Source organism: Aulonocara stuartgranti, assembly GCF_965226115.1.
Source record: "Aulonocara stuartgranti genome assembly, chromosome: 3".
In the NCBI taxonomy this organism is placed as follows: domain Eukaryota; kingdom Metazoa; phylum Chordata; class Actinopteri; order Cichliformes; family Cichlidae; genus Aulonocara; species Aulonocara stuartgranti.
The window spans coordinates 64,297,798-64,318,407 of record NC_138941.1 but is presented as its reverse complement, the minus strand read 5'-3'; the positions used below and the strand labels follow the sequence as shown (position 1 = coordinate 64,318,407).

The 20,610-nt window shown below is 40.1% G+C and overlaps 2 protein-coding genes across 2 annotated transcripts in view; both read left to right on the top strand.

Annotated features, from left to right (window-relative positions):
- The window catches only part of LOC309696007 (butyrophilin-like protein 2), a 48,588-nt gene that overhangs the window by 12,933 nt on the left and 15,045 nt on the right, over nucleotides 1-20,610 (top strand). The gene's annotated exons all lie outside the window — the stretch shown is intronic.
- LOC309698733 (uncharacterized protein) lies at nucleotides 206-19,648 on the top strand (the record flags this gene model as incomplete). The annotated part of the gene is made up of 4 exons (XM_082521389.1): nucleotides 206-301; nucleotides 877-1,221; nucleotides 18,861-18,969; nucleotides 19,447-19,648. Exons 1-4 carry the CDS (start codon nucleotides 229-231, stop codon nucleotides 19,646-19,648), a joined length of 729 nt encoding a protein of 242 aa, XP_082377515.1. The 5' UTR covers nucleotides 206-228.

The following is a 20,610-nucleotide window of genomic DNA, read 5'->3' as shown; positions in this document are numbered from 1 at the left end:
AAGTCCTTCAATAGCGTCAGGATTCAAAACGGAAGTGGGGTAACTCGGTTCAGTCCCATTCTGGGTCTCTTCCAATGTAAGCGAGACAGTGAATGATTGACAGCAGCCTTATCAAATCCAAGGCCAAGATAACAAAACGCAAACCGATGTGCTGTACTGTCAACACACCGGTGCACCGGCTCTTCCAACATAAACCCGTTCGTGTAGTCTGACTGTGCTTCATGAAACATGTTTGCTGTAACATCTCCGTGGCTCTGCTGGACTTTACTGTCTGTCTCCGTCGTGGGCTTTACCTGTGCGGGTGAGTTTGATTTTAAAATCCTAGCGATTTATTTCTTACACGCTGTGATGCGCTGTTAGAAGTTAGAGCTGCTTTAGTTTGGGCTGCTAACAGTGAGGACGCAGGTCTCCTGTCAACAAAAGTCTTCTGTCATGTGAGAAAGTGGATGTTAGTTTTTAGATGTACTCACACACGTTTACATAACAGTTTGTATAATGAAGCTGTGAAGAGTTTACTGTATAAGAAACAGTTTATAACCGCATTACTCATCCTCACCTGTAGAGGCAGCAGCTGGTGCTTTCATTCACTTTAAAGCGGTGTCAGACAAACATGGACAAACTGCTCTAAAGGTTTATTATTATTATTATTATTATTATTATTATTATTATTATTATTATTATTGATTCGTCCTTCCGACACTGCTGATAATAGAAAATCTACATTTACTTTAGCCATCACTCCTTAAATCCCCTCAACTCTGTACTATTAACATGACTCACTGATGCCCCTCTGAGTGTAGATGGAGTTTTGATTCATCATTTATGTTCATCATTTAAACCTTTAACCTCTCTACTCTGTGTCGTTTCCTCTTTCAGTCCAGGAAATAATTACAGCTGAGTCTGGTCAGAAGAATGTCCCTCTGACATGTCGAGCTTCAAACGACAACAACATCTTAGCTGTAAAGTGGAGCAGAGTTGACCAGAAGGAGGGATATGTCTTTTTGTACCAGGATGGGCACGTTATTCCAGATTATCAGGATTCATCTTTTAAGAACCGGGTGGATCTGCAGGGAAGACATAAGAAGGATGGAGACGTGTCTTTGATTCTGAAGGATGTCACAACTGCAGATGCTGGAACATACAAGTGTCATGTTGCCCAGAAATCAGGGGAACCTATGAGCCTCATCACCACCATAAACCTGAGTGTTGTTGATCCTCCAGGTGAGTGAGTAGAGTTGAGTGTGTGTGTGATCAGAGGTGAAGCTGCTTCCTGGTTGTTGATGTTTGTTTCTAAAGATGTTGTTGATGAGACTTTGTAGAAAGCAGCTGGTCTGAGTGATGTGATCAGAGTGCAGTAGATAATGTCTGACAGCAGTTTGAAGAGGAAATGGATTCTGTTCTGTTCTTCACTCATCACCTACCTGACAGCTGACACCTCACACCTGTTTCTCACCTGCAGGTCAGCCAGGAGGACACACAGAGGATGGAGGGAAGGAGGATGGAGGGAAGCAGGATAAAGTCAACAGTCATTATGGGCTGGTAGCTTCTGGGTTGTTACTTCTTGTCCTCCTTGTTGCTCTCGTGATCGCTTCAAAATTGCCAAACAGAAATTCATCCAATCATCTTCCTTCTGATGAACCAGCTCACATCTGTTCTGAAATCAGAGTGTCAGCAGGATGAAAACAGCAGCCTGGTACAACATCAAGTCTTACATGGTACTTATGCAGCCTTTTTACTGTTTGGACCCTCAAAGCACTTTGTTGCTACACCACTCAAGATGGCGGCGCACACTGTTGCAGCAGCTTGCAGCTCTCCGTCTCAGTACTTTTTTCTTTTCTTTAGTTGCTTAGTTTGTACATCCTTCTCATTTCTTTTTGTACTATCGGTTTCTATCGGTAAACACGGAGCTCTCTATGCTACTGAACACCATCAACAGCAGCGGGACGGTGTTCACGTAACTGCAGGTGATTTTAATAAGGCCAGCATGAAGACTACTCCCAAAGATCCATCAGCATGTGAAATGTCCCACCAGGGGAGAGATCACTCTACATCATGTTTACTCCAACATGGAGCCATACCCCTCTCCCACTACGACCAGTCGGACCACCTCTCCCTCCTGCTCTCCCCAGCCTACTCCCCCCTCAGACGCAGTGCCAGGCCCACCACAAAGACTGTTACAGCCTGGCCTGAAAGCTACAGGACTGCTTCACACAGACAGACTGGGACATATTTGAACACCAGGAGCTAAAACCTTTCACAGCACTGGACTATATCAAGTTCTGTATTGCAAATGTGACTGTGGACAAAAGCATTCGGGTTTTCCCAACATGTTCAGCCTGCTTCCTCAGGGATGCTACAGGTGCATCAGTACAAAAACCCACAGACTCAAACAGTTTCTTCCCTAAAGCCATAACCACCCTGAACTCACACATGCACCAGTAACAGTTACACCACTGTGCAATCCCAAATTCTATTTATTTACTGTTGTTACACCAGATTGTATATTTGTACATTTTATATATTTGTTCCTGTTAATACTGTTTATATCTTAAAAGAACCCCCCCCACACACACACGCGCGCGCACACACACACACACACACACACACACACACACACACACATGTTCGCACTGGGTCGGAGATGCTCTGTATCTCATTGTACAGCAACTGTATAGTGACAATGAATGAATCTATTCTCTTCTTATTCTCACATTTCTACTTGTTTCTTTTACCTGACATTCTCACACTCAGGGTTTGGTATGTTGTCCTTTAAAACTATAGAAGCCAGGAATCAAAGCACTGCTGCCTGCACCACCCGAGCAAAGCTGGCCACGGGACAAGTTTAAACAAAAAAACAAACAAAAAAACCCCACCCACAGATGAGGCAGCATGTGAAAGTCATGTCCTTAAGAAATGGGAAGAAATTCAGCAAACTCCTGAAACAGGACCTGGGAGATGTATCTGGACCTTCAGCTGATCTTTATCCTTCATCTTGGTTCTTGGTGCAGCACCTTAGTTCATCCTGAACATAAAACTAAAGCAAAGTGTTCTCGCCTCATTGTGAAACTCTACAGAGGCACTGTTAGATTTTCATGGTAGTCAAAGGAGCTTGCAAAGAAAAGCGTCTGGACTTCTTTAAGTTGCTTGAAGACGTTTCACCTCTCATCCGAGAAGCTTCTTCAGTTCTAAGGTCAAATGGTGGAGAGTCCCAGATCTTTCCAAGCTCCTTGACTACGATGACCTGGATGACTGAGAAGCTTCACAGACATTTTCATTGTAAGTCAACATGACCACAGCATTAGATCCAGATCAGGTCTTTGCTTCACAGACAGTCATCTGATCGTATCGAGGATATTTGGTTGTTTGGAGGTATTTCAGCTGAACGTCACTGACAACTTAGGACCACTGAGGTGTTTCAGAGTTCATCTACATTAGGACTCACTGTTCACCTGCACTCTCTGTTCCTCTACACTAGTATCAACACAAATCATCATGTTTTAGTTACTGAGACTTTTGGAAAGAGTGTGAACATTTCTACGATTGTAGCCTTTTTCAGGATATAGCTTTTTAATAACTGTTGTTAATAAAGGGTAAATATTTATTTTGCTGTTGGGATTAAAATGATTGTCTTCCAGATGTTTTGATGTAACATTTCAGATGTTTTGTGATTAAAATCTTTGGGAGCTGTAAAATTAAACATTTTCATGTGTGTTTGATGTTTATAGATGTGACTGCATGTTAACTGTAGTTTGATGCTTGTGTTGATTTGCTGACTTTGTTCTTTTAAATGTCAGGATAAATTTCTCCTCAGATCATCAAATATTTACACTGAAGGAGGAACTTTACATTTTTCACACTCCTGTGTTTGTTAAAGTGGAAACTGTAAGTGGTATATTTTTTTACCCTCTGTGTAAGACTGTTTAAAAAAGAGGAACATCAACTGTTAGTCAGCTTTAGAAAGTTCATATCTAGAAAGCACAACTGAAATCCTTTGGGTTTTGAAATCAGAGCTGAAAAGTTTTCACTTTATTACACAGCAGTCATAAAAATAAGTTTACACATTCAGTGTATGAACATGAAACATGAAAATCTTATTTTTAGGCCTCACCCTGCCTGGTCCTGACTAACGTTGGAAGAAGTTGAGTGGGAGACTGTGGAGAACACCAGGAGTGCACAACATGTAAAAAGTATTTACAGAAGATATTTTGTGACGTTTCCTCCATACTGGATACAAAACAGCTGCTGCATCGTCAGAGAGTCTTACAAACTCTCCCTGGTGCTCACTCAGAGTTGGAGCTTCGCCGTCAGTAGATGGCAGCACAGGCCATGATTGAACCTTAGGGTAACAGTCTGATTAACCTGGTGCTACTTACTTTTCCTAAATCAGCTAAACGAACTTCTGCTTTCAAGTAACTTCACACTTGGCACCATGTGTCATAATATTTAAAATGGGGAACAGTGGTCAGGTTTGATAATAAATGAATAAAAATGTCCTTCATAGACTGATCCACTGTTCGTGGACACCTCCAAATATGAACATTAGACTGTTTATTATGAGTTTTGACTTCATGGAGGATTTACATTTACATTTGAGTTGGCAGAGGACATTATGGGCTGGTAGTTTTCGTTTTGTTACTTGTTTTTGTGTTCGTTGTTGTTCTTGCGATCACACAAAAACTGCCAAAGAAGAATTCTTCTGATGAGCCAGCTGACAGCTGCTGAAACTGCTGAGTGTCAGGATGATGAAATCAGCAGCCTCACAGAACCTAAAGTCTTACTTAGGTAGCTCTTTTCTACTTCATTTTAACCCTCAAAACACTTTAAGCCTCATCAATCCTTATTCTCACATGTTACTTTTTAACCCTCAGTGGTTTTTAACCCAAGAGTCACACCCTCACACTCAGATGGACACATGAGGGTGAACGTGGGCTTCAGTATCTGACACTGGCTGATTACAGAAGCCAGGAATCCAATCACTACCATCAATATCTCCTGAGCCACAGCTTCCCACAGGCCAAGTGTCAGGCCTAACAAATCAGCGGCAATGAACATGTGAAAGTCATGTCCTTAAGAAATAGGGGAAAAAAAATCAGCAAAGTCCTGACCCAGGACCTGAAAGATACATGTGGACCTTCAGCTGATCATCTGCTGTTCACTGAAGCCTCAGAAATGGTCATGAAACACAGTGTGTGTGTTTATCCAGTGTCGTCTGTGTGTTTACTCTGCATTTCCTGATTGCTTCAGGTCTGTTTGGGATTCAGGAGATTAATCCAGATTTCACTGGTTGTTTTAAATGATTGTTTAATCAGTAACCTGTCACATGTGAGGCAAATACATTAACCACTACAGCGCTGTTTTAAGATGATCAACACAAGTGAAACAGCAGAAGTCCCCGCTAGAGGTCAAAAGGTCAGATTCAAAGACTATAAGGTCGTGTCCAAATTCATGGGCTGCATCCTCCTGAGGACCCGGCCTTCGCGGTCTACGTGGGCCGGGTCCTCAGAAGGTCGGGTAGGCCGGAAGTAAACGGCTGGGGAAATTGGACGGTCTAGCCTTCAGATCTGCGTCACCGCTGTCTCGGTGGGGTTTAATAAACTCGGCCGTCTGCTCCTTTCTATCTAAAATATAACAGGACACTGGCGTAAATTCTCGACCGTCTCACACTTTTGTTTAATCAGTTTTCTGTTTGACGTTTATTCAGCTGTGTGAAAACCAAGGAGGAACCCACCCGGGGCATTAATAAAGTTTTATTTTATCTAATCTAATCTAATAACTTTAATCTCAGCCAAACCGATTGACTCACGAACAAACAAAACACTGAAAAAAGCCCAACAATAACATTTTTAGGTTGTCTAAGTGAATTATATATTACGTTTAACCCGAGTAGCGAAAGTCCGCGGTGATCTGAAAATGATGTGCCGGGAGTTGTGCCATTCTCGGCGGCTTCAGTGACCCTCGAGCTCCCGCCTTGCTATCGAGCTGGTGGGTAGCAGACGCCTCCGAAAACGTCGAATCACTTTTGCAAATATGCGATATCCTGATAAACCGAGCAGATATTTGATGTTTACACAGCTAAATTCTCGCCTGAAAATATGTTAAAAGTTTATTTTGTGACCCAGAAAGATTAGTAAGAGTAATTTTAAAACTTAGTAGCAGCTGCCATTATTGGAAACTGGAGTTTGGCTGGGCCGCGCTATGAATTCTGGGATATGGTGGGCCACGAAGGACACACCCGACCCATCCTTCAAATTCGGGGAAAAGGAGGACGCATTTGTCGGCTGCATTCGGAGGAGTCTACGAACTTCATTTCTGTTCTATTTTCACCAAATCACAAGAACAGTGACCTCAAAGCATTTTGTATTCTACTGCAATAGTTTACATTGATACAGAGGAAATCCTAACAATCACGGCGTCCTGTGAACAAGCACTTTGCAACAGTGAGAAGGGAAAAGTTGAAGGATGGAGACCTCACTTTGATTCTGAAGAACGTCACCATCAGCGATAACGGCACGTACAAGTGTCGGATTGTGTTCAGGAACAAAAACAGCACAGAGAGACTGTTCAGTGACATTAAGTGCTTCATCAACCTCACAGTGACAGCCTCGGGTGAGTTAGGATCGTCCTACTACTGCTGTTACTGCAAAAACTGACACAAAATGCAGAAAATCCTCTTGATTTTCTCATAGTTATGTAATTATAGAACTTAATATTCTTGATTAATAAACTGCAGCAATATTGATCTGACTCAAAGTTCTCATCACCAAATCTGTTCTGAAACTCTTCTGATGACTTCATCTGAGCACACTTACTAAAGACGAAACTTTCACTTTAGACCACACAGATGTCAAAGTGAGTCTAAAGATGTCACTCTTCAGTGTCAGGGACCCACAGCTGCAGATATCACAGCATTAGAGTGGAGCAGACCCGAGCTCAAGTCAGACCAAAGCTGTCACTCAGATGAGAAGCAGACGACATCAGCCTCAGTCATGTGACTTTGAAGTTCACCAGTGTCTTCAAAATTATCAGTTAACAAATAACAGCTTATGATTGTTTTTCTCAACTGAGGATTACTATTTTAATAAAATAACCCACTTTGTTTTTATTTAACTGTCTGAGTAAATGTTGTTAGTAGAGTCTCTAACTCGACTATTTTTCCATTTTATTCCACTTCAGTTCAACTTTATTCAAAAACCCCCTGCAAACAACAACAGTCATATGGAGGCACTTTGCTTTTACAGTAAAGATGATGACACATGATCAGAAACTGGGTTTAATTTTTGTTTAATATTTTTTCTAATAGAATGATATTCAAAACTTCTTAACTTCCAAATAACTCCTTTTGTAAAAGATATGAAGACTTTCAGGTGATGTTCTTGGAGGTCACAAGTTCACTTTGGACCATTTTTTCAGATACAAAAAAACCTGAAAATGTTTGAGGGGCTGATAGTTCATGTTTTGTACCAAAAAAAAAAAAGAACTTAAAAAAGTTTAAGAAACTCACTGAGTAATATTTTTGGACAAATCAATCAGTGTTTAAAGTTCTTAAATGTATCCCAAAGAACATGTTGAAGTCTTTACAAAGATGCTGAACAACAAATCCAGGATATCTTTGTCCGTCTCTGCCCTGAATGCTCCGTGTGACCTCTGAGACGTTGGATCAGCAGCAGATCACTCAGATCAGCTGGAAAACTGAGAGATTGTTCAAACAGGTCACAGTTTAACAGGAGGCCGGCATGAATCCTGTTGTCGTCTAAATTTTCTGAAGGTAAAAAAACCAAACCAAAACAACAACAGCGACAAGAAGAAGCGCAGCAGAAAGTGAAAGACCAACAATCAGTCCAACAGATCCATCCTCTGAGTGTCCTCCTGTCTGACCTGCAGGTGAGAAACAGGTGTGAGGTGTCAGCTGTCAGGTCTCCACTGAGATGAGCTCTCTTCCTGCAGTTTGCTCCCGTCTTGAAGACACACTCATGTGTTCCATTATCAGCAATCTTCACATCCTTCAGAATCAGTGACACGTCTCCATCCTTCACCTGTCCTGCAGACCCACCCGGTTCTGGATCTGACTGCTCATCCAGGTACAAAAGCACATATTCAGACTCCGGATCAGTTCTGCTCCATTTTACAGCTATGGTGTTGTTGCTTGGCGCTCGACATGGCAGAGAGACGCTCTTTTGTCCACATTTAGCTGTGATTTTTTTCTGGTCTGAAAGTGAAAACAACACAGAGCAGAGAGGTTAAAGGTCAAAGTACAACTGTTCACTTCTGTAGCAGAGTGATTGAGTGAGTGAGTGACTGACTAGCACTCTGGGATTTGTCACTGACTGCTGTAAAAAGATCTAAAGGAAGCTAAAGTTAAGAAACTTTGTCATTATGCTGTATTCATAAACTGCCTTTACACTTTATGCATCATTTGTATGACATTTAAGAGAAAAATGATGTTTTCTCTTTTTTTATTCCATTTCATATAACCAAAAGTTCTGCTACACTACTTTATCAGGTCTTTGGAGGCTGTTTGTAGACAATTTAGAAGTAGAGCTGAGCTGCTTCATTAACTGACTAAACTGTGAATTACAATTCATTATTTTACCTAATCAAATTCTTATGTTTCTTCTTTTTTGGACACTTTTGTATAATATATACGTGCATTATGCCCATGGTGGTGTTTTTCTGTACTGCTGTATAAGTCATTTGAAAACTCCCTCCCTGGACATATAAAATGTAAAGAGTTTATCTATTCCAGTTCACTGAGTGACTCAGTAGAAACAGGTCAGAAACAGCTATCAGAAAATTAAACTACAGAAATAAATATTTCTGATATGAGGGGAGGGGGCGGGAGTGATTACACAGAAAGCCCACAGTGGTTGTGTTGTTGTGTTTAGGCTTTTATTTTGATGCTTTACTCATGAGGAATTCTGATTGGTTCAAGTGAACCAACCAGGAGTGAGTCAGGAGAACCAGACTCCCTCCCTCTCTTCCTTTCTCAAAAGTCTGTGTTTGTGTTTCCACCAATGCGCAGAATGTAGAATAATGTAGAGTAATCATCAATACATGATCCTAAAACAGGACACCTACAGTGTACTTGTTTATCGTATATTGAATTTGCATGCAGACTAACATGTTTGACTTCTGTTTCTTATTTACTTGCTCTCAGACTGTTAAACATCACCAAGGCCAGAGGTAAAAGAGTAACAACTGGGACAATAATCTAATAATCATCTACTCGATTATTATCCACCACATCCCGGAGCTGTGTTAGTAATAAGTCTGTTAAATTACAGTCTGCATTTTTGCTGGCTTTCTTTCCGGGCTTCAAATAGCCTAAGCATTAATAATATAGTAGCTCTGCTGTAGTAAGAAATGACAGAATTCCTAAAGTCATTCTCGAGACAGACACAGAGCAAACAACCGATCAACAGATTTGAAAGACTTATAAATAAACGTTTTCAAATATTTTGCATTTTTCAGTGAATACTAGTCAATAACACATTGATGTAGTTTTTATACCAAAGTAAAGCTTATGCAGTAAAATCTTTGTAAATATGTTTATAAGTAAAATAAAGATCAGTGTAAACAGAAAGCCACACCTGCCTTCTTGACATATTAAAGAGATTCTGCTGTTGTTAATTAGCTTTATTATTACTGTTATCATTGTTGCATTTATGATTTTCTACTTTCCATTTTGTCTCCATTGTGGTTCAGTAATCCCACAGTGACTCAGGCTGAAAGTAATCTTCATTAAAAATAACTTTCAGCTATGCAGAGGACGAGAGGCCCTCAGCTGATATCACTGTTAGTGATATGATCATCTGTTAGTGATATGATCATCTGACGGCAGAAAGGTTCAGTGAACTATGCGGATTAGTGTGTTTGCTTTAGAAATACATCACTCACTTAACAGCTTAAAGATGAAACTAATCCGATCCATTGTTTGTGTGACATGAGATCTTTCATAAAGTTAACAAGAGATTTAAAGAACATTAAAACAGGTTCCAGGTTGCATCTAAGCACATGATGCTGTGTATCATATGAGACCAGACATGTTTGTTACTGTGAGACATCTGAGTGGATTTGTGCTTTTCCACAAACACATTTGAGTTATGTTTTTGCCTTTAACCTGCAATTTTTTATTACAATGAACCACGATAATGAAAAAACATGACCCCCTAAGAGCAAATGCTTTGTTGACAGTGGGAAGGAAAGGACTTTTGGAGCTGTGTGACCTCTTATTTGTTCTGTGCAAAAAGCAGCTTCCTCATTCAGACTGTGGTTGGGGAGACGTAACAGAAAGGGAATCATCCCCACAGTACAAGTCAGACGGAGTATGAAAAACGTAATTTTCCTCCTTTACTGTGTGAATATTTGATGATTAGTCCTGAATGTTCTTCCTGCAGAACAGACTACACCACCCGTGAGGCTACATTCTTAAAGGGCTATGCCTGTAACACTGCTCACATTGCCTTAATACTAAATAATTTTTTGAATAATAATTTTTAAAGATATTTCTTCGTGTCATCATGAGGACTGCAAGCAGAAGTGGCATGAGACGTGAGATTAAGAATGAGGCATTAGAGCCTAGATTAGTATAGTTCAAGAATCACAATAACACATCTGAGTCAGGGGAAAGATGAAGTAAGCATACACGAGCGTTAGCTGACAAATCTGTGAGGGAGAAATGTGGAGTTCTAAGTCGTAAGTCAGCCAGAGATAGTCAGCCAGAGATTGATTGACTGACTGACTGACTGACTGACTTACTTACTTACTTACTAAGTAAGTACTTACTTACTAAGTACTTACTTACTTACTTACTAAGTACTTACTTACTAAGTACTGTACTGTATTTATTCTTATTGTATCCTAATTTTTGCCTCATAACTTTTGCACTGTCCACTTCCTGCTGTGACAAAACAAATTTCCCACGTGTGGGACTAATTAAGGTTATCTTATCTTATCTTACTTACTTACTTAGTAAGTAAGTACTTAGTAAGTAAGTAAGTACTTACTTACTAAGTAAGTACTTACTTAGTAAGTAAGTACTTACTTAGTAAGTAAGTACTTACTTACTAAGTAAGTAAGTAAGATAAGATAAGATAACCTTAATTAGTCCCACACGTGGGAGTACTTACTTAGTAAGTACTTACTTAGTAAGTAAGTACTTACTTAGTAAGTAAGTACTTACTTACTAAGTAAGTACTTACTTACTTACTAAGTAAGTAAGTAAGTACTTACTTACTTAGTACATTACATTCTTAATGTAATGTACTAACTTACTTACTAAGTACTTACTTAGTAAGTAAGTACTTACTTAGTAAGTAAGTACTTACTTAGTAAGTAAGTACTTACTTAGTAAGTAAGTACTTACTTACTTAGTACATTACATTCTTAATGTAATGTACTAACTTACTTACTAAGTACTTACTTAGTAAGTAAGTACTTAACTATGAGTTAAAGATGGCATTTTGTTCTAATGCTCTAAAAGATTAACTGTGCAGATGATCAACTTGTTTCTCTCTGTATATCACAAACAGTACACAATGTTATTAGGCCAGCAGGTCCAGCAGGATACCTCACAGATCAGACAAGTTGGAATTTTACACACAGATGAGTCACAACATTATGACCATGACAGGTGAAGAGAATAACACTGATTATCCCTTCTATATGGCACCTTCAGTGGGCCAGATATATTAGAGAGTAAGTGAACAATTTGTTCTGAAAGTTGATGTTAGAAGGTGGAAAATTGTAGTTGTAGTATTAGATGTAGTATGGAGTATGAAAAATGTGAAAGTTACATGAGCTGAGGAGAAAACTGTCCTGACATTTAAAAGAACAAAGTCAACAAATCAGCAAATACATCAAACTACAGTTAACATGCAGTCACATCTATAAACAGCACAACACACACAGCAGATCACAAACATACCTTTGATATTTGGTGACCTGGTACCATGGGATGATTTGCACTGGCATTCTAAACATAGTTTCTCATACTCTATCACTGAAGGAATGACTGTATTTAAAGCACCTGATTATTGAACACCATAGACTCTTTAAGGAACTATACCCATCAAACAATTTAATTCCAAAACATAATTTTATAGTGGTATCCAAGGTGCATTCGAAAGATTGGTCCTCTCATTCATATCTGGACCATGAGCTTTGAAGCCAAACACGAATTTTTCAAAGACTGTGTTAAGAACTTTAAGAATTTGACTGTATCACTTGCAAGGAAACATCAGTTTGCATTAGCTTATCATTGGGAATGTATGAGTTTAAAAGCAGTTGAGTCTGGTCCAGTTAAAATGCATTCACTTGAAACAAGAATACTCAGAAATGACATCTCCATATCTTCACGTTGATTTACAGAACACTGTCAAACTCACAAACTGGGTAAAGTGTAGTGGAGTTGAATATCGTGTTGGGCTTTTTGTTTACACAGGCACTTATGAAAACATGACGGTTTTCAGCAAGATAACTTTGATCATTTTGCATGATGGTAAAGCTGTTTTTGTTATGGTTGAGCATGAAACGTGTTTCCATGATCATTTTCATGCTTTTTAGGTAAATTAAGATTTCTAAGAAGATACTGGTTCTAGAAAGGGAGAAATTAAGACATTTCAAATGTTTTGATGCCCAAATGTCATATGGGTGTGATTCATAATTGTATGTTGTGTCAGAGAGTTGCATTATTTAATTTGTTGGCTTAATGGAGACCTTTTAATGGAGTTTTCTTTTTCTTTTCCCCAATGTTAGGCCTATCTGACCACACAATGTCTCAACTGTTTAGCTGCCATAATTGTTGCTGTTTTAATGTTGAATGTTACACTATTACAGTGCTGTTACACAGAATGTATGTTAGTCCATGCAGCATTGAATTTTGAATATGATATTTTTGATAAATAAAATTCATACATTCATAATAATCAGTATGGTGTTTTTGTAGTAATTTTCACCTAAAACCTTTTTTCATTTGATGAGTAACACTATAAAAGAGTTAATATCAAAATGAACTCTAGCTATGAGTTACATTTGACTCTTTATGGTAGTAGAAATTTGACTCCATGAGAGTTTAGTTTTAACTCCTATAAAGAGTTACTCTAACTCTACACTAGAGTTCATTCGATGGTCACGCATGTACACTCAAATGTAATTAATCTGAACTCCCAGAGATTATCATTATTATTCCAAAGACCAGAATTTGCTGTGTACTTATTCAAAAGGGGGAAAAAGGAAAGGACATATATTTCTGATATGGGAGCATCTTTGTTTTTGCTGCTGAGCAGGTCTGTGTTTTTGTTAGCAGGGAAATGAAAATGCGCAGGAAAATCTGACATTCATGGCAAACTTCACCGACGATACTTGGGAAGGAATAAACACGCATCAGCCTTCGGCCATTTTGGATGAACGCTCACACCCCCTAGAGAGCGCCAACTTTATTAACAGCCACACAGGTGTAAATCACACATCAAACATAAATAAACCCTTTGGCTGTTTCCATAATTGAAAGCATTTTCTTTCTTCATGTCAACACCCCCACTTGCTCTGATATTATGATGCTCTTAATAGGGCTGAACGATTATGGAAAATAATCTAATTGCGATTTTTTGCCCCAATATTGCGATTGCGATGCGATATGCGATTATTTTTTAAGGTCTTTGTCTTCTGTATTATTAAACAAAGACAAGCAATACATCATATAGTATGGCCAATACTATATTACATTAATTTTAAACTGTTCTTTCCTGGAAGACAGACCTCTGTTATGATGACATGAGGTGATGCATGAATTGATGACTGACATTTTTATTTAACTTCTTCAATCACAACAGTATATTTGAACATACACAATAGTTTATTTTTAGCTTACAAACATCTGAGCATAAAGTGCTGACAAGGAACCCTGGTGTAAACATTAAAATGAAAGTCAGTACAATGTGCAGATTGCAGAAATATACATAAACAAAATCAGTGGCTTTACCACACTCAGTTTTTCGACATCTGTGAACTACTAGACAGTCATTCAATTAAAAAATTATATTAAATAAATAAAACTAATAAATAAAAAATACACACATCTTACTGATCTCTGCAGTCAGTAACATTACACATAAAGTGCAAACATAATAGCAATTGTATAAACACACACACAAACACGCCTTTAAAGTTTAAAGGCGTGAAATTGGACGGTCTAGTTCTGATTAGCGTCACCGCTGTCTCGGTGGAGTTTAATAAACTCGGCCGTCTGCTTCTTGCTATCTAAAATATAACCAGACACTGGTGTAAATTCTCGACTGTCTCATACTTCTGTTTAATAAGTTTTCTGTTTGACGTTTAGTCAGCTGTGTGAAAACCAAGGAGGAACCCACCCGGGGGATTAATAAAGTTTTATTTTATCTAATCTAATAACTTTAATCTCAGCCAAACCGATTTACTCACGAACAAACAAAACACTGAAAAAAGCCCAACAATAACATTTTTAGGTTGTCTAAGTGACTTATATATTACGTTTAACCCGAGCAGCGAAACTCCGCGGTGATCTGAAAATGATGTGCCGGGAGTTGTGCCGTTCTCGGCCGCATCAGTAACCCTCGAGCTCCCGGCTAGCTGTCGAGCTGGTGGGTAGCAGACGCCTCTGAAAACGTCGAAGCACTTTTGCAAATATGGGATATCTTGATAAACCGAGCAGATATTTGATGTTTACACAACTACTTTCTCGCCTGAAAATATGTTAAAAGTTTATTTTGTGACCCAGAAAGATTAGTATGAGTAATTTTAAAACTTAGTAGCGGCCGCCATTGCTGGAAACTGGAGTTTGGCTGGGCCGCGCTATGAATTCTGGGATATGGTAGTAATTTGGACAGCCTTCGGCGCGTCGCTGTGACGTAATCGGTCTACAAATGCGGCCTCAGGAGGATGCAGCCCATGAATTTGGACATGTCCAGAGTATAATCGCAGCCTTTGCGGTTAGAAAATTGCACTTGATCATGTCGCGATATTATCGCAAATGCGATATATCGTTCAGCCCTAGCTCTTAAGTTAAAAAACAAACAAACAAAAAAAACCCCCACATATAGGGTTTCTTTACCTGGTACTGTATACATGTTCGTATACCACGTTAATGCCCAAACATAAACTTCTCCAACCTGAACAACTTAACTTTTGTTGCAGGTTTTGTCATTACATCTGCAACCATCTCTTCTGTTGAACAATAATCCAGAGTTATTTTTTCTGCACTCACAGTTGACCTCACAAAGTGGTACTTTATGTCAACATCTCTGTCTTGTCACAGGATTCTTCACCAACACAATTGCACCCTGATTATCTTCATAAAACTTTGGCAGTGCATAGTTTTGCCCATCGATACCTTGTGACAGTTGCATTAGGTACAAACACTCTTGTAGGGTTGCAGCTAAAGCCATGTACTCAGCTTCACAGGTAGATAATGCAGCAGTAGGTTGCCCGTTGGTCCATGAAATTAAAGGTCCATCTACAGACAAGCTTATGCAATAACCAGTTGTACTCCGTCTGTCTGTTACATCAGCTGCCCAATCAGCATGGCTGTATGCCCACAACCTCAGTTCTTTGTTGTCACATTTCCTGTAACACAGTTCTTTCTTGTCCCTTTCAAATATCTCAATACATGTTTTACTGTAGTCCACTGGTCTTTAGTTAGCTCAGTAAAATACTGTGAAAGTTTACCGACTATAAACATAAATTCATTCATAGCTCACAGTGACACAGACAGCTGTAACATCACATAAACAGTGATTCATTCACTAAAATTCGCCACAAGCATCAAGTGCTCTGGACTGCGATACTCAAAACCGGAAGCATGCACATATGGGTGGAACGGTCTTACTCTGACTGAAAGCGGCGGAGCTAGGTTACATCTATGAAAATCGTAAATGGCAGCAGACGGGGCTGGCCCGATAAGTAGCAGCATCTTCGGACAGACTCAAATCTTTTGATCCAGAGAGCAGCGCACACTATGGAAGCCGGAACATCTGTCTTAATCTGTGGGGTCATGTTTGCCTTTCTCCTCTCATTTACGTCTGCAGGTAAGAATTAACTGTTTAATTGCAGTAACCTTTAACCTCCTAAGACCCGAACTCTTCCACGACATGCATTTTTAATTTCTCTTTGATATTTGGGCATATTGGGACCCGATGAATGTAAAAACAAAGAATTACCAGATTTATTTATTTATTTTTACTGTTAAGAAAAATGAAAGCCACGTATGAGGATATTCGTTTAAAATTTTGATAGAACAGTAGCAATACAATGTCCTCGTAAGCTGTGCGCGATTGCACGCGCACTGCTTGCACGTGAGCACACTTAGAGGGAACAGTGCTGTAAGTGGATATCAGGCCCATGTAGAGCAAAATTGAGTATTTTGGTCTAAATAACCCAAAATGTGATGTCCACATATGTGGACGCCAGGTCCTAGGAGGTTAAAAAAAGTTAGCAGCCTTGTGGATTTATCACCAGTCAGTGTAACTGTATTATTGTGCGGATGTATTTAAGTAAACTGTCTTTGCGGTTATTGTAAACATTTACAACAAAACAGAGTTTAAAAACCTGACATGAGTGCGGTGTCACATGTAGCAGAGTATTTGACTAGAAGGAAGACAGAAAGGACAGAAAGGCCTGCTTCAGCCTGCGGGGCTTTTAACATCATCATGCAGACTGACCCCTCCACTCATACCCCTCCGTGACGTCTTACCCGAGTCACTGTGTTTTCCACGTTCACACTGCATTTCTGGATGAAGTTGTCCGATCAGCGATCAGAAATCCAATCCTTTCACGTGGATTGGATACAAGAATTACCCATCCACGTGAAAGGATTGGTAATTCCCGGTGTGGAGATTTAGCCTGGCCGCACAGCAGATCGACATGTCCGCTCCTGCTTCAGCTCTCTCCGCCGCCTTCGTCGTTGCTGGTCCGGCTGACAATCCACGATGAGCTCGGTGGTTTAAAGATTTCCTCCAGAGTGTTATAGACTGTCTAAAAGAAATCACTGTGGTGGATTTAATACGGTTAATGTGATCCTGGTTAGGTCTAGGTCGTGTAGTCCACCACAGAGAGCGAAGTCACCATATTTGGTATTTGCAGATTTCCTGTAGTCGTATCCAGGCCTCAAACACAAGCTCCTTATTCCTCTCTGTCTCCGCTCCATGTTCACTCCAAACAGCTGCTTTGACAAACACACACAGCTGCTTTGTGACCGATTAAAGACGAAAACAAACATTTTATCGTCGAATAATCCGGAGACGGAGGAAACTTCCCACCGCGCTCATCGACGTCCAGAAACAACCGCGACAAAACAAAAAGGTCCAAATCCAGAATTAAGCCGAGTTTATCTCCAGGTGCTCCTTCAACGTCGTCCGGCCACCACAGATGGACTTTCTGAGTTATATTACCGTCTTTATACCGATAATGTGCTGAAGCTCGCGTCAAACGACGAGAGCGGAGAGCTTCTCTGCGGAGGGATCAGGATGCGTTCTAAGTCACGTGATACACCGACGCGCGATCTGGTGTCGTGTTTAACCGTCAGTTTTTGTGGGGTAGTTATTCATGTATAAATGTATTTGTTTACAATATTTACATACAGTTGTGTATGTGGTAACATCAGTATATTTATAGCATGTTAACAGTAAAATATGTGAGATTTGTCTGAACATTTGCACAGAGCTGTTGAACTGAATGCATTTATCCAGTTTTAACTTCAGCTCAACTGTAAAAACACCGATAAAACTTTAATTCTCTAATTATGTAATATCCGGTCAAACGGCATTAAAACAACAGAATATATAAACAGAACGTGGGTAAATATGTGTCTTTACCCACGTGGATTAAGCAAATCCACGAATAGAGAACAGCTGGATGGGATAAGCAGAAAAAAATGAATGGTTAAATGGATGGAAGGGAAAAAAATTCAGCTAACATAATTTTATTGATGCACATTGTTGAACATAAGAACATATTTATTACAGAGGATCTATTTGAATTTCAGACAGAATAAAAAAACTGTAAATAACTCTTCAAAAGTGTGTTTGCAAAAAGCTGATGACTTTTTTGTGAAATACATGAAAAATCTAACATGAAGCTGTTTTGTTTACACTTTGTGTTTCACACTTTGATGTTAAAGCAGACTTTTAGGAGTTTGTTTACAGCCTGTTTTTACTCTGCTGTATTGTGACAGATTCTACCAGGTGTGATAGGTTCATAGTTCTCTGATACTTTGACCTTTAACCTCTCTGCTTTGTTTTGTTTCCTCTTTCAGACCAGAAAAACATCACAGCTGAGTCTGGACAAAACGTCACTCTGACGTGTCGAGCTGCAAGCACCAACAATGATCTTGCAGAGTGGAGCCGAGCTGACCTGGGAGATGAATATGTCTTTTTGTACCGGGATGGGCACATTGTTCCAGATCACCAGCATCACTCGTTTAAGAACCGTGTGGACCTGCAGGAGACACTGATGAAGGATGGAGACGTGTCTGTGATTCTGAAGGATGTCACGACTGCTGATAGTGGAACATACATGTGTTGCATCATTGTGGCAGGAGCAACCTCATGTGAACCCATCTGCAACATCAGCCTGAGTGTTGTTGATCCTCCAGGTGAGTGAGTAGAGTTGAGTGTGTGTGTGATCAGAGGTGAAGCTGCTTCCTGGTTGTTGATGTTTGTTTCTAAAGATGTTGTTGATGAGACTTTGTAGAAAGCAGCTGGTCTGAGTGATGTGATCAGAGTGCAGTAGATAATGTCTGACAGCAGTTTGAAGAGGAAATGGATTCTGTTCTGTTCTTCACTCATCACCTACCTGACAGCTGACACCTCACACCTGTTTCTCACCTGCAGGTCAGACAGGAGGAGACAAACAGGATGGAAGGAAAGAGGATGGAGGGAAGGAGGAAGATGAAGGGAAGCAGGATAAAGTCAACAGACATTATGGGCTGGTAGCTTCTGGGTTGTTACTTCTTGTCCTCCTTGTTGCTCTCGTGATCGCTTCAAAATTGCCAAACAGAAATTCATCCAATCATCTTCCTTCTGATGAACCAGCTGACATCTGTTCTGAAATCAGAGTGTCAGCAGGATGAAAACAGCAGCCTGGTACAACATCAAGTCTTACATGGTACTTATGGAGCCTTTTTACTGTTTGTGCCCTCAAAGCACTTTGTTACTACACCACTCAAGATGGCGGCGCACACTGTTGCAGCAGCTTGCAGCTCTCCGTCTCAGTACTCTTTTCTTTAGTTGCTTAGTTTGTACATCCTTCTCATTTCTTTTTGCACTATCGGTTTCTATCGGTAAACACGGAGCTCTCTATGCTACTGAACACCATCAACAGCAGCGGGACGGTGTTCACGTAACTGCAGGTGATTTTAATAAGGCCAGCATGAAGACTACTCCCAAAGATCCATCAGCATGTGAAATGTCCCACCAGGGGAGAGATCACTCTACATCATGTTTACTCCAACATGGAGCCATACCCCTCTCCCACTACGACCAGTCGGACCACCTCTCCCTCCTGCTCTCCCCAGCCTACTCCCCCCTCAGACGCAGTGCCAGGCCCACCACAAAGACTGTTACAGCCTGGCCTGAAAGCTACAGGACTGCTTCACACAGACAGACTGGGACATATTTGAACACCAGGAGCTAAAACCTTTCACAGCACTGGACTATATCAAGTTCTGTATTGCAAATGTGACTGTGGACAAAAGCATTCGGGTTTTCCCAACATGTTCAGCCTGCTTCCTCAGGGATGCTACAGGTGCATCAGTACAAAAACCCACAGACTCAAACAGTTTCTTCCCTAAAGCCATAACCACCCTGAACTCACACATGCACCAATAACAGTTACACCACTGTGCAATCCCAAATTCTATGTGCAATAACCCGAACTGTATATACAAAACACTATTTATCTACTGTTGTTACACCAGATTGTATATTTGTACATTTTATATATTTGTTCCTGTTAATACTGTTTATATCTTAAAAGAACCCCCCCACACACACACACACACACACATATGTTTGCACTGGGTCGGAGATGCTCTGTATCTCATTGTACAGCAACTGTATAGTGACAATGAATGAATCTATTCTCTTCTTATTCTCACATTTCTACTTGTTTTTTTTACCTGACATTCTCACACTCAGGGTTTGGTATGTTGTCCTTTAAAACTATAGAAGCCAGGAATCAAAGCACTGCTGCCTGCACCACCCGAGCAAAGCTGGCCACAGGACAAGTTTAAACAAAAAAAAACAAACAAAAAAAACCCACCCACAGATGAGGCAGCATGTGAAAGTCATGTCCTTAAGAAATGGGAAGAAATTCAGCAAACTCCTGAAACAGGACCTGGGAGATGTATCTGGACCTTCAGCTGATCTTTATCCTTCATCTTGGTTCTTGGTGCAGCACCTTAGTTCATCCTGAACATAAAACTAAAGCAAAGTGTTCTCGCCTCATTGTGAAACTCTACAGAGGCACTGTTAGATTTTCATGGTAGTCAAAGGAGCTTGCAAAGAAAAGCGTCTGGACTTCTTTAATAAGTTGCTTGAAGACGTTTCACCTCTCATCCGAGAAGCTTCTTCAGTTCTAAGG